Here is a 15014-nt window from a genome sequence, read left to right as displayed (position 1 = left end):
GTCGGGAAAGAGACGAATTAAAAGAAATAAAATCGAGAAGAAGAAGAGTGAAGAGGAGAAGAGTTGCCGGTTGGTCAATTTTTTCTTTATTTTTTTTTTTTACTTTTGGCGCGAAATTTAAAGCGGGAATTACGGAAATTGAAATGAGTACAAAAGTGAAAACATGATGAAAAAGGTTATTAAAAATTTTTGAAAAATTATAAAAATGAATTCAAAATTGATGAATAAAACTATTTGAATGAGTAATACAATTATTATGAGTTTATTACAGGAATTAGGTAAAAGATCGTAAAATTATAAAAAAAAAAGTCAGTTAAAAAAGATTTAAAGAAACAAAATATATAAAATATTCCAGATATATTTATAAAATGTATAAATCTGATAGAAAACACTTTAAAAATTATCAGTAATGAACTTTCAAATCCAAATTAATAAATATTCTAACAAACAATTTAGAAAGTTACTAACACTAAGCGATATTGAAAAACATTATGATAAATGCGATAAAAATTCGATAAAATAAATTAGTTTAAAAATGAAAAAATAATTTTATAAAATATTTTTGATGACCTGAAAATATTCACTATATAAAATAAATAAAATGAGAGTTAATAAAATCCTATTAAAGGGAAAAATGTTAATAATGATTATAGCAATTATTACCTTTGCTCAAATTCCTGTTGAAATTCCAAAAATGTCTGATAAAAGCCACATTAAAATTTTGGTTCATATGGAAATGTGAAATTGAAAAAAAAACGTATAATTTTTTATCATACCTTGCTTTCGTTCTTTTTAATGTTTAGCGAATGTTTCCAATGGAGGAAACGTATGTTCATTTATTAAAATATTTTATTAATACATATACATATGTATATATGTATATATATTTATTATATATATATATATATATATATTATATATATATAATATACGTATATATATATATATATATATATATATATATATATATATATATATATATATATATATATATATATATATACTTCTCGTCACTATTCCCAGGCTGGTTTAAAAAAATAAACATTATTTTTAAACTAACATCTACAAAGCGGAAATGATATGATTTAAAGTACCTATGTGCTCGATCTCAATAATAAATTGTGCGTGGCTACATTTTTTTTAAACTACATTATCTTATATACTTTAAAAAAACATGCTTATTTGATATATATAAAAAATGGAAATTTTTTTCTACGATTAAAAAAAAATTGGCTCGATGTATTTTCGTTGTTAGTTATCATGCACGGTCCGTTAGAAAATGTTTGAGTTGTATTTTTTTTTGTATTTTTTGTATTTTTTTTTGTATTTTTGGTTTTGTTTTAGATACGTTGTGGGTCGGTTTTTACAATTAGGAATTAGGTTAATAATATTGCAGGATTTATTAAATTGATTGAATTTACATATATTAAATATGTGTATATATATATATATATATATATATATATATATATATATATATATATAAATGTTTATAAATACATATATATACATATATACATATACATATTTATACAATATATATATATATGTGAATGTATACATGTAATGTATATATAAGTGTATAAGTGTGTGTATGCACTTATCAATGCAACTATGTTATTTTGGCTCTGAGCAATACCTGAACGGGTGTCCCACAGTTCAGAAAACTTCATCAGTGTCAGCAATTAGGTAAAATTATACACACACACACTCATAAGCAGTGTGTCAACCACCTATACCCTATGTACGCTTCAACACCTCATCCATGTCATTAACCTAGTGATGCTTCCATTCTCTCCATATGTACATGCCACCTAAGAGATATGTTTCCCAGGTTTCACTTGCCACTCCTAACTTTTCTTCATTAAGCACACTTTAATGACAGTTCTCTGTAAGATTCTAGGGATGAGGTTGCTAGCCCCATACCCATCTTTCTTGACCCCAGCTGATGCTGGTAACCCATTCACAACTGGTGGTAACTGAGAGTGAACTATACACCCTGCTAATGCAAGCTGAGCATTCTAACTCTGAGCCACAGGTTGTCAAGGTGGCTGGTCACCCATCCAATTACCATCCAGAATCAGTCTTTAACTGACCACCAGGCTTACCAACAACTTGTCGATCCCTTAATCATTAATGACGGTCTGTTCTAACACTTGTTACTCCCTGTTACAAAAAGGTTTTCTCCTTTCCTCTGTGACCTTATCATCAGCCTATACTCTCCCATTTTCCCACTGTGACCAAACCACCTCAGAAGACTCTTACGCTATTTCATTCACTCCGTGATTAAACTTTACTGCATCATCATATCTGCATTTCTCAACCATTCAACCTTACTTACAATCCCTTAACTAAACAGCCCAGTTCATTCCAAAAGTTTCGACATTATCTTTCCATTTGTACTCAGTATCACGACTTCCCTTCCATAAAGGAGAGTTGGCTCAACATTCTAGCAATACATTCCAACCACTTGCTTAAACAACTTTCTTTTTGTTGCTGCACTTATGCTAAGTATGAGGAACTGTTTTCTTGTTATTTTCAGGGGCCACCATTTCATATGGGAAAATGTATACTGGTTTATATATATACATACATATATATATAATTAATATATATATATATATATATGTGTGTGTGTGCGTGTGTATTCAAAACATCTTCAGGTCTATATACATAATGACAGAAGGCTATTGACAATTATGGACATTTCTTGTGAACAACATCGATGTTTATATACAAAATTTCACTTCGGTTCTGTAAAGTACACATGTACACATGCACATGAATTATATACGCATTCATCTGTATCGTTACAATGGCACATGTATATGTGTATTATGTGTATATTGTTATGTATATGAACTTATATATACATACGTTCTCTATAAGCATAACATTACAAATATACATTGGCAAAGCAGGTGTCATTAAACTATGACCATATAAATTTGTGTATATACATATATTTGTGTTTGTTTCTGAATGTGTATGTGTATTTTATGTATACACATAAATATACATATGTTTATACATAAAAAATATGTATTACTGTGGTCTGCATCAAATTCAGAACATGTATTTTCAACCATTGACTGCCTGATACATATGCATGCATACTTATCAGTTATGTATATATTTATACATGTCATGTATATATTCATTGGTATGAATAGACAGTATGTACATAGTTAAGTAAAGGCAAATATGATCTACTACTGTAGTAAGTAATCACTAAAGTTACTTATATGGGAGAGAGAGAGAGAGAGAGAAAGAGAAAGAGAGAGAAAGATGAGAGAGGCAGAGAAGAAAGTGAATGAAAAAAAAATTTGAAAATTAAGTCAAAGAAACTTGAAAAACAAATTGTAAATTTGCAAAAAAAAAAAGTGACGAGAAACTGAGGTTTTTTTTAATAAAAAGAATACAAAGAGAAAGTTTGGGCGAAAGTTGGAGAAAGAAGAACTAAAAGAAAAAAAATTGGGGGAAAAAAACGAAAGCAGATTCCTAAGAGACTCAGGGGAAAAAAATTATAATAAAAACACTGTACACCTTTTGTTAAAAAAAAGCTCCTCACCTGTAAATTGTCCTGTTTTCCTGTCGAAGACTAAACCGAAAAAAACAAAAGACCATGCTGCTCATGTAGAGAAAAACAATCATTGAAACAGTTTTTTTTTTTTATCTTTCTTTTGAAGTTTGGGGAAAATTCATAATGGGTTTTTTTTTGGGAGGGGGGGGCAGAAAGTAAGCATTCAAAAACAAACTTTATCTTTGCTATTTTTTAAATAGACTTTTGGGGTGTTTTTTTTTTTTTTTTAAACCTCTACAAGAGGGGGGATAGTTTTTCTTTAAAAAAAATTTTGAGTCATAATTTTTTTTTAAATTGGGCTTTAGGACCTGAAACGGGCCAATCAGGTCAGGCTTACGATGCGTTATCAGGTATTAATCAGGTCCTATTTCTAGGTGAATTTAGGTGAATTTAGGCTTCAGTTGTCCATGAATATCATTCTTTATTTCATATTCCTCTTTATTATCATCTACCTTATTTAATTCCTCTATTTAATTCTACCTCAGACAAAAAAAAACAACTACTTCTCTGTGGTCAATTTTAGTCTAAACAACTCCCTTTGACAAATCCAGGATTTGGTAACTAAGTCCAGTTTTGGCTGGCCAGTCAAGAAACTATTTAAGTAGCACAAAGTAGCTGAATAGTTAAAATAGTAAATAGTTATTCTCATAGAAGACACAGATAACTCGTCTAAGATTCTATATATATATATATATATATATACAGCTTCTGATGGACATTCACTTGAGCTTATCTCAAAAAAAGAGAGTGGTGAACCCCTTGGGGTTGGAAGTACAGAAACAACGATGCTGTATCTAAGTACTGGGAAAAGCAGAGACAGAGATTCAAGACAATTCTACTACTCTTATTATTATATATAAATAGAGAAACAGCGGTGTGTGTGTGTGCGCGCGTGTGAGTGTGCGTTTGTGTGTATCCACAAAGCGAAGGGGGTAGTGGTGGTGGTGGTGCCCGCACAAGGTGTTTGTTCGTTTTACTTGTCTCTTGCGGCTGGAAAGGTGCAAAAAACACAGGACAGACACACTACTGAGAAACTGGCTGGTGCAAGAACAGTGAACTTAAAAGAGTGACCAAGCGTGGTGGTGGTGGGTCTTTTGCTCCGGTCGGCTCCTGGGGTGGTTTTGTGGGGGTTTGTGGGGTGGTAGTGTTGTAGGAGGGGCTAGTGGAGGCTAGGGGAGGGTTTGTGTAAGGGGTGGGGTGGGGGGAACGTTGTGGGTCAGACATTGTCACGGTTTTGGGGACTTAATTCTTCACTATTGAAATGTCACAGCTCTCTTTCTCCATCTCTCGACTGATTAAAATGTTTAAAATGGGAAGTCTTTTTATCATCTGTTTAAAATTGGGAGGCTATTTCTCGACTGTTTAAGACAGAGAACCTTCCTCTTGGCTGTTAAAATGGGGAGTATTTTTCTTAGGTGTTTAAAATAGGGAGCCTTAACCTTGGACTCTTTAAAATGGGGCGTCTTTTCTCTCGACTGTTTGAAATGGAAGTCTCATCTCTGGGCTGTTTAAAATGGGCAGACTTCCTCTCAGCTGTTTAAATTGTAGAGCCTTTTCTCTCTTCTGCTTCAAAAAGAAGGTATTTCTCTCATCTGTTTAAAGTAGGGAGTCTTTTCTCTCTACTGTTCAAAATATGGAGTCATTCTCTCACTATTTAGAATTGTGGTCTTCCTCTCGGCTGTTTAAAATAGGGAGTTTTTGTCGACTGTTAAAAATAGGAATCTTTCTCACAACTGTTTAAAATGGGGAATATTTCTTTCAACTGTTTACAGTGTGGACTTTTTCTCTGAACTGTTCAAAATGGGAACTATTTCTCTCAACCCTTTAAAATGGGGAGTATTTCTCGACTGATAAAAATAGGAATCCTTCTCACAACTATTTAAAATGGGGAATATTTGTCACAACTGTTTAAAATATGGACTACTTCTCTCAACTGTTTAAGATGGTAAATATTTCTCGACTGTTAAAAATAGGAATCTTCCTCACAATTGTTTCAAATGGGGAATTTTTCTTAACTATTTAAAGTAGGAGTCTTTCCTACAACTGTTTACAATTGGGAATATTCCTCTCGTCTGTTTAAAATGGGGAATACTTCTCTCAAATGTTTAAAATGTGGACTATTTCTCGCAACTGTTTAAAATAGGGAATATTTCTCTCGTCTGTTTAAATGGGGAGAACGGTTGGGGTGTGTCTGGGGGGCCCAAATCAAAAAGAAAAATTGGGGAAGTAGGTTTGGCCATAAATTCAACCGGAAGTCGCTGTAAGTCCGAAGTCTTCTGACATTTGTCCCCTGACTCGTTGATAGAAATTGAAAATAGTCTAATAGATGTTAATGATTATTATCATAATCATTATTATCATAGTCACTGTTGTAGAAATGATACTGAAGTGGTTGAAGATCAATTAGGATGATCTTACCTTTATACTTTTTGTTGTTTTATAAGTTTGTGAGTTACTCAAAAAGGTCTTTCATATTATTACTGCATTATTTTAATATGCTATTTAGTTTTATTCCAATTTTTTGCTAATGGGAAATATCCACAAATATTCATAATGAGTAGAAGTATAATATATATATATATATATTATATATATATATATATATATATATTTTATAACAGATGGACACACTGTGTACATCAGTGTTTTATAACAGATGGAAACATTTTATTATTATTATTATTATTATTATTATTATTATTATTATTATTATTATTGTTGTTGTTGTTTTTGCTAACAAACAACACAAGAACAAGACTACCTAAATCTACCAGCAAGGACCCATATCCTGCAAGGAACTTTATATCCTATTAAGCAAGACCTCACGTCCCGGCAAGCCCCACGGGGCATCCTTCAAAGACCCGCCCTGGTCCTAGATGGACTATTTGACGAGAAGGAATCCTTCCGACTCCTCAGGAGTCTCTGTGAGACCTCAGGAGTCCTTCTGAGTCCTCGGGAGTCCTAGCTGGGACCTAATCAGCTGATCGTCAGCGCTAATGACGTGGCCCTTCGAACGTTTCACTTCACAGAGTCCTAAATTAACTGTTTTTTTGTTTAACGAAATTGACAGAACTGAATCGTTTAGTTTTTGGGAAAGACAAACCTTTTTTTTCACAAATTTTTCTCTGTACTTATTTTTTTTTTCCTCCACGTGAATGGCGCAGCAATCATAACACGGCGTCAACGTGCTGCTGGTGTGTCCCACAAACCCTTACTAATAAACTGGCATTTAAAGGGCATATGTCCCTACCAATGGGTTCACAACCACTCACAAGCACTCCTCTTTACTGGGATACTGTGCATTATTGTCCCAAGACATTGGTTATAATTTTGTTATTATGTTTGTCGGTAATGTTCTACGGCAAAGTACCGAACATCTTTCAAAATTTTAGCTAACTTTGACCTGTCACCTTGACCTTTGATTATTGTTATTTCGCCTCTTTGAACATTTTGCAAAAAACTGCATCTATTTAGTTTTACAAAGATATGAAACTAAGTATGAGATCGACCAAAAGTAAATTATCAGTTATATGGATAATGCATTACTAATATAGTATTCCGCATTGTACCTTTAATCAATAAAATGCCCAAACTCGCCAAGTCCAAAAAGGGTATCAGAAAGCGCTTTTCATAATCATAAACAATAAACATCGAATACTGAAAATGGTATTGAGATATTTAATGGTCCTCTGAATTCAGTTTGGTGGTACCTCTATTCTAGAGGGGAGAATTTGCGTATAATCGTGATTCTAGAATTTCTATGGGCTAGATCAATGGTTTTCAACCTTTTGTGCCCGTGGCCCATTTTTGGCGTCCCTAAATACTCATGGCCCACTGCCCTTCAGAACTGTGTAATGATGATAGAATTATTATAAAGCATTTTCAGAACACTTTATTAGTTTTACATTTTCATTTGTGAAAGAAAGCAATGGCCTGCATTTCCTGTAATGATTTTTTTTTTAATACTGTTTTGAAGATGTCCGTGGCCTGGCCACCCCTCAGAATTGCCCATGGCCCACAGGTTGAAAACCACTGGACTAGATAAATAACTAATTTAAAAAACAAAATCACCGTGATTTCGTCATCAAGTCAACGCCAACAACGATAAAATTGCATTTTATTTTTTTTTTTTTGGAAAATTCAAATAGTATAAAAATTCCCTTTTTTTGTTTTTGGATATGACGGTAAAAATCCACAGCCGACACTGTTGGTTCTGTATCGTGATTGGTAGGTAGTTCGAGCTGCTGTCGACCAATCAGAGGGAGCGATTCAAACTCATCGGCCAATCAGGAACAAGATAAGATGCCTCAGTGATGTCAGTTTGGGTGATTTACCGTCAGGTCCAAAATGTATTTATAGAAAATTTACTATATAATCTATTGTTAATATTTGAAGCATACCGTCCAAAACGACGGTAATATAAGAGAGTGTCGGGACGTAAAATCCCCACTCTAAGGATATACCTTCCCAGATATTAGTTAGAAAACCTAACCTAACCTAACCTCACAGAAATGGTATTTAAATACATTTAGCGCTTATAATTCCTTGTTTAACGACTCTAGGAAGGAGGTACCCCCAAATTGAATCCGGAGGACCATTAAATACCTCAATACCATTTTCAGTATTCGATGTTTATTGTTTACGGTTATCGAGCAGCGCTCCCTGATTCGCTTCTGTTTCTGAAGGTTCGAGTTTCCCGAGCCAGATTTTCCAAACGGTTTGGTGTTTTAGCGGTTTCATTCCGGAGTTTGGGCATTAGCGTTTATTAAAACCGCTGTTTACTTTTATTCGCAGTTTTTCCTAATGGAAAATATCCGTAAATATCCATAATAAGTAGATTTTTTATATAAATATTCGTACTATATCAGGTGACTAGAAGATGGGTGTCAGTAATTAGGCAAATATTGACTTATATATTTCTCAGCTTCAGCCCTGAATTATTTCACTTCCGGCACGCTTATGTAAACAGCATTAATCTCCCGTATCTGCGCACAGTGCGTGCGTGCGCGCCCCCGGAAAGTGAAATTCCGCGCTTTATCACGCGCAAATCAAACTCCCCCAAAAAAGAAGAAGAAATTCGAAAGGGTTTGTTGCAGATTCATGGAGTCTACAAAGGCCAAATAGGATTGAAATAAAAGGGGTGTGGGATTGTTTTGGGGGGTGGGGGCGATGGGGAGGAGGGGATGGTTGTCTTGTGTGTGGGGGACATGTAAGGGTTAGTGGGGGGATCTGTGGGGTGGGAAAACTCATCGAAAGAGCGTCCACCACCGCCACCCACAGCTCTAAGCTTAAACCAATCACCTCACGGCAGGTGGGTGGAGCGTGGAGGTGTCACGTGACATTTCTGAACCAATCAATAGCGTCGGAAACTGTTGAAGAAGGAGTCTATAATTTTTTTTTATTTTTGGTTTTTGGTTTTGGCTTTTTTTTATAATATATTTTTTTTGAAAAAGGCTTCTACTACGTGAATATATATTTACAGTATAGCGGACTGCTTTTGGATGGGCTAACAACTAAAAGAAAGACGTGAACTAAGGAGGTTGAACTAAGTGGATTTTCTAAAAGTTTGTCGGCCTACAGTGCTCTCTCTCTCTCTCTCTCTCTCTCTCTCTCTCTCTCTCTCTCTCTCTCTCTCTCTCTCTACATCCTTCTCCTCCTCTCTTAAGTGTGATTTTTCAACCTCTCTCTCTCTCTCTCTCTCTCTCTCTCTCTCTTGATATTTCTGAGTTCCCAGTCGCTTTCCTGATTCAAATTCCCTGAATGAATTAGGCCTACAGTTTCTAAGTCGCTTTCCATGATTCAAATTCCCGAAATGAATTAGGCCTACAGTTTCTAAGTCGCTTTCCATGATTCAAATTCCCGAAATGAATTAGGCCTACAGTTTCTAAGTCGCTTTCCATGATTCAAATTCCCGAAATGAATTAGGCCTATAGTTTCTCAGTCATGATTCAAATTCCCTGAATGAATTAGGCCTATGGTTTCTGAGTCGATTTCCATGATTCAAATTCCCTGAATGAATTAGGCCTATGGTTTCTGAGTCGAATGATTCAAATTCCTGAATGAATTAGGCCTATGGTTTCTCAGTCGTTTTCCATGATTCAAATTCCCTGAATGAATTAGGCCTATGGTTTCTGAGTCGATTTCCATGATTCAAATTCCCTGAATGAATTAGGCCTATGGTTTCTGAGTCGATTTCCATAATTGAATTTCCTGGAATGAATTTTGGTTTGTCAATATCTTTTCCAATTTTTTTTTTTTTCACTGGAATGAATTTAGTCTCACAATAACTGACTTTCCAGAACTTTTCCCTGGAAAGAATTCAGTCTCAACGTCTCTCTTTTCCAGAATGAATTCATCTCCGGATTCCTCCATTCTGAAAACAGTCTTCACAGGACTGAATTCAGGTCTGGAAAAAAGGACTTCCAGGACTTCCAGGAAGATCCTTCGTTCCTTCTTTCCAGCCAGATGACGCATCCTACGGAACCTGAATCAGGGTCGAATTTTTTTCTGGTATTATCAAAGAAGATTCTTTTATAAACGGTTACGTGATTCTAGTAAGCAGCGATTGATTCACTAGAATCAGCGATTGATTCAAGTTATGGTTTCATGAAACAGATCAGGACATTTGGAGGTAGAATCTTTTATTTAATAACTTGGTACTAGAATCACTGAATTAATTGCTTTGATTCTTGAAAATGGAATCAAACGAGTTCAATAACTTTTAATTAATTACCTGGTACTAGAATCACTAAATTAATTGCGTTGATTCTTGAAATAAGAATCATATAAAATCAATCATTTTTAATTAACTATTTTGTACTAGAATAATTGAATAGACTGCTTTGATTCTTGAAATAAGAATAATTTGAAATCAATATACTTTGATTTATCACCTTGCACTAGAATCATTGAATTATATTGATTCTTCAAATAAGAATCATATGAAAATAATATCTTTTAATTTATTACCTAATATTAGAATCATTAATTTAATTAATTTGATTCTTGAAATAAGAATGACATGAAATTGATCTTTTGATTAATTACCTGGTACTAGAATCACTGAATTAATTGCGTTGATTCTTCAAATGAGAATCACATAAAAACAATAACTCTTAATTAATTTCTTGGGCCTAGAATCATTGAATTAATTACTTTGATCTTTGAAATAAGAATCTTAAGTCAATATCTTTGAATCAAACACCTGTTAATAGAATCACTGAATTAATTCTCTTGATTCTTGAAAAAGAATCAAATTAAGTTAAATGAAGTCTGACTCCCTTGATTCACTGAATGAAACACTGAATCGATCATTTTTCAACGAGAATCATTGAAAGAATTCAAATAATGATTCTTTAAATAAAAATAAAATTAAAATAGAATCATTGTTTGAAATCAACTTTAGTTAAATGATTCTTGAATCATTGAATAATATTAAATAGAATCTTTGAAATACTTTTTGAATCTAAAGAAGAATCGTTAAATGAAAACAGGATTATAAAATTAATGGTCTGATTCTTGAAAATAATTGCGGAGAGAAGAACCTTCTCATCAGGAACCTGATTCTTTCGTCAAGATGGAAAGAATCTCTTTTGGAATCTTTTAAAATAAAACCTGATTCATTCTCTCGATGATTTTTTTAAAAAATTTTAGCTATTTTTTTTAGTATTTTTATAGCTATTTTTTTGCTCAATTTTTTTTGCGAATTTTTTTATGGCAATTATTTGGGGGCCGATTCATTGTGAGATTTATATTGAGACTTTTAAAGCGATTTTTTGGGGCGAATTTTTACGACGGATATATTAGAGTTATTTTTTTTTTAAGCCATAGGCAATTTTTTAGACGATTTTCGACTTTAAAAAAAATTTAAACGACTTTCTACAACGACTTTTTTAGAACGACTTTCTACAGCGACTTTCTATAACGACTTTCTTCAAATACTTTCAAACGACTTTCTGCAAAATTTTTTTAACGCGACTATCTACAACAACTTTTTTAGAACGACTTTCTTCAAATATTCTCAAACAACTTTCTACAGCAATGTTAAAAACGAATCTCTTCAGCGACTTGCAAACAACTTTTTTCATCGACTTTCTGCAACGCCATTTCCAAACGACTTTCTTCACCTATTTCTATGCGACTTTCTAAAACGACTTTCTCCATCAAAATGTTTCCCAGAGCGACTGAGAAAAACTACCCTTTCTCTCCCGTGCACCGCCACAGAGAGAGAGAGAGAGAGAGAGAGAGAGAGAGAGAGAGAGAGAGAGAGAGAGAGAGCTTCGCAGCCGACACAACACAAGGACAGCGGAGAAAGTAAGGAACCAAAAAATAAAAAAAAAAAGGACATTTAAAAAGGAATATCGAAAGAAGTCCTGCAGGACTCTCCAAAGTCCTTACCCTGTATCCTCCGAGGTCCTTCACTATGCAGGAGAACGTCGCGTCCCTCCCGACGGGCACTGAGACGTTGACCAAGGGCGCAGCGAAGTCCGGCTGACCCAGCGCTTGTGTGACGCCTATTTTGGGGGGAGAGATTGGAGAATGTTAAACGCATTGGCAGTTTGAGGTGAGGGGTGCATTGTGAGGGTGAGTGGCGCATTGTACATACACACACACACACACAACAAAGCCCCTACATAGATAAGAGGCTTAATTTAATCTGGTCAAACTCTGGGCTAATGTGACCAGTCCCACGGGAGAATGACCAGACCAGCCTCTGTCTTCAACAGGGAATAATTCAGATTTCTAAATAAAACTTAATCAAACTTTCTTTAGCAGAACTTGGGTGTTTTACAAGGTGGTTAAATTGATGTCTAAAAAATGGAGTCCTTGTCTAAAGGATGAAGTTTTTGTCTAAAAGGTGGAGTTTGTGTCTAAAGGATGAAGTTTTTGTCTAAAGGATGAGGTTATTGTCTAAAGGATGAAGTTTTTTGTCAAAAGGATGAAGTTATTGTCTAAAGGATGAAGTTTTTGTCTAAAGGATGAAGTTATTGTCTAAAGGATGAAGTTTTTGTCTAAAGGATGAAGTTATTGTCTAAAGGATGAAGTTTTTGTCTAAAAGATGAAGTGTTTGTCTAAAGGATGAAGTTAGTGTCTAAAGGATGAAGTTTTTTGTCTAAATGAGGAAGTTATTGTCTAAAGGATGAAGTTTTTGTCTAAAGATGAAGTTATTGTCTAAAGGATGAAGTTATTGTCTAAAGGATGAAGTTTTTTGTCTAAAGGATAAAGGATGAAGTTATTGTCTCAAGAATGAAGTTATTATCTAAAGGATGAAGTTATTTTCTAAACGATGAGGTTATTGTCTAAAGGGTGAAGTTATTGCCTAAAAGATGAAGTTATTACCTAAAGGATGAAGTTATTGTCTAAAGGATGAAGTTATTATCTAAAAGATGAAGTTATTGTCTAAAGGATGAGGTTATTGTCTAAAGGATGAAGTTATTATCTAAAGGGTGAAGTTACTGTCTAAAGGGTGAGGTTATTGCCTAAAAGATGAAGTTATTGTCTAAAGGATGAAGTATTTGTCTAGAGGATGAAGTTCTTGTCTAAAGGATGAAGTTTTTTGTCTATAATATGATGTTTTTTGTATAAACGATGAAGTTTTTTGTCTAAAGAATGACTTTTTTTTTCTAAAATTACGTTTTTTGTCTATAATATGATGTTTTTTGTATAAACGATGAAGTTTTTTGTCTAAAGAATGACTTTTTTTTGTCTAAAATATGGAGTTTTTGTCTAACAGATAAACTTTTTTGTCTACCTACAATAGTCAACTATCATTAGTGAAAATAACATTGCTCTCTCTCTCTCTCTCTCTCTCTCTCTCTCTCTCTCTCTCTCTCTCTCTCTCTCTCTCTCTCTCACCCATCCCAAAAGTACACAAATCACTGTTTAATTCTATATTCATCTCCACAGTGCCCTTCTCTCTCTCTCTCTCTCTCTCTCTCTCTCTCTCTCTCTCTCTCTCTCTCTCTCTCTCCCGAGTCAAAACGACGTAGAAGCAGCAGAGGATCGAGAACCCTCACCCCCCCGCCCCCGACACACGCACACAATATATCAGTATATAGAGTGGGGGAAGGGGGGGAGAGAGAGAGAGAGAGAAAGAGAGAGAGAGAGAGAGAGATCAACCCACCACAATAAATCTTCTCCCCCTTCTTTAAAATTAGAATCTTTAAAAGGAGAAAAAAATTCATGATTCGAACTGACACATCCAATTTAGATCGACACACACACACTGCTCTTTCCCTACCGGATCTTCCTGGATCTGTCTTAATGGATCCGGATCCGGATCAGGATCAACTATTATTATGATTATCATTGCTATTATTACTTAATATTGCCATTATTGCTAATGTATTATAATGTTTTATGCAGAGCACTGAGAAAGACCTGTTTTTCTGCATCTTCTTCTCCTTCCCATACCGGATCTTCCTGGATCTATTTAAGTGGATCTGGATCAACTATCATTATTATCATCATTATTATTATAATTAGTATCAATATTATTATGATTTTTATGCAAAGCCCAGAGCAGGGGCCGTTTTTCTCTATCTTCTTCTACAGGATCTGTCTAAACGGATCTGGATCAACTATTATTATTATCATCATTATCATCATTACTATTATTATTTATTACTACTATTATTGCTATCATTATCATTTTCTATCATTTCTTCTCTTACCGGATCTTCTTGGATCTGTCTAAACGGATCTGGATCAACTATCATTATAACTATCGACCTCATTATTACTATTATTAATAATATCATCTTTTTTATGCAGAGCACTGAGCAGGACCCATTTTACTCTATCTTACTCTACCAGATTTTTTTGGATCTGTCTAAGTGGATCCAGATCAACTATTATTACTATTATTATCATTTTTTATGCAGAGCGCAAAGCAGGACCCATTTTACTCTATCTTGCTCTACTGGATCTTGTTGGATCTGTCTAAGTGGATCCGGATCAATTATTATTACTATTATTATCATTTTTTATGCAGAGCACCAAGCAAGAACCGTTTTTCTCTATCTTATTCTACCGGATCTTGTTGGATCCGTCTAAATTTATCCAGATCAACTATCATTACTATTATCATTTTTTTACGCAGAGCACCGAGCAGTACCCGTTTTTCTCTATTTTATTCTACTGGATCTTGTTGGATCTGTCTAAGTGGATCCGGATCAACTATTATTACGATTATCAGTTTTTATGCAGAGCTCTGAGCTGGACTCGCTTTTCCCCATCTTACTCTACCGGATCTTGTTGGATCTGTCTAACTGAATCCGGATCAACTATTATTACTATTATTATCATTTTGTATGCAGAACACACTGAGCAGGACCCATTTTACTCTATCTTACTCTACCAGATCTTCCCGGATCTGTCTAAACGGATCCGGATCAACTACCATTATTATCACCAATCTTGATATCACTAA

At 34.3% G+C, this 15014-nt stretch overlaps 1 protein-coding gene across 9 annotated transcripts in view; it reads right to left on the bottom strand.

The window, feature by feature from the left end:
• Positions 1 to 15014, bottom strand: part of LOC136855869 (lachesin-like) — a 112431-nt gene that overhangs the window by 14071 nt on the left and 83346 nt on the right. For 5 of the 9 annotated variants that reach the window (XM_067133265.1, XM_067133264.1, XM_067133267.1 and 2 more), the window contains one exon: positions 11981 to 12096. In XM_067133265.1, the coding sequence (XP_066989366.1) occupies positions 11981 to 12096 (116 nt within the window). Of the gene's footprint in view, positions 1 to 3571; positions 3602 to 11980; positions 12097 to 15014 lie in introns of all 9 variants that reach the window. The other 4 variants (XM_067133260.1, XM_067133263.1, XM_067133261.1 and 1 more) reach the window with 1 other exon arrangement.

The sequence above is a fragment of the Macrobrachium rosenbergii genome, chromosome 33 (assembly GCF_040412425.1).
Source record: "Macrobrachium rosenbergii isolate ZJJX-2024 chromosome 33, ASM4041242v1, whole genome shotgun sequence".
Taxonomy (NCBI): domain Eukaryota; kingdom Metazoa; phylum Arthropoda; class Malacostraca; order Decapoda; family Palaemonidae; genus Macrobrachium; species Macrobrachium rosenbergii.
This window is presented reverse-complemented; position numbering and strand designations above follow the sequence as displayed.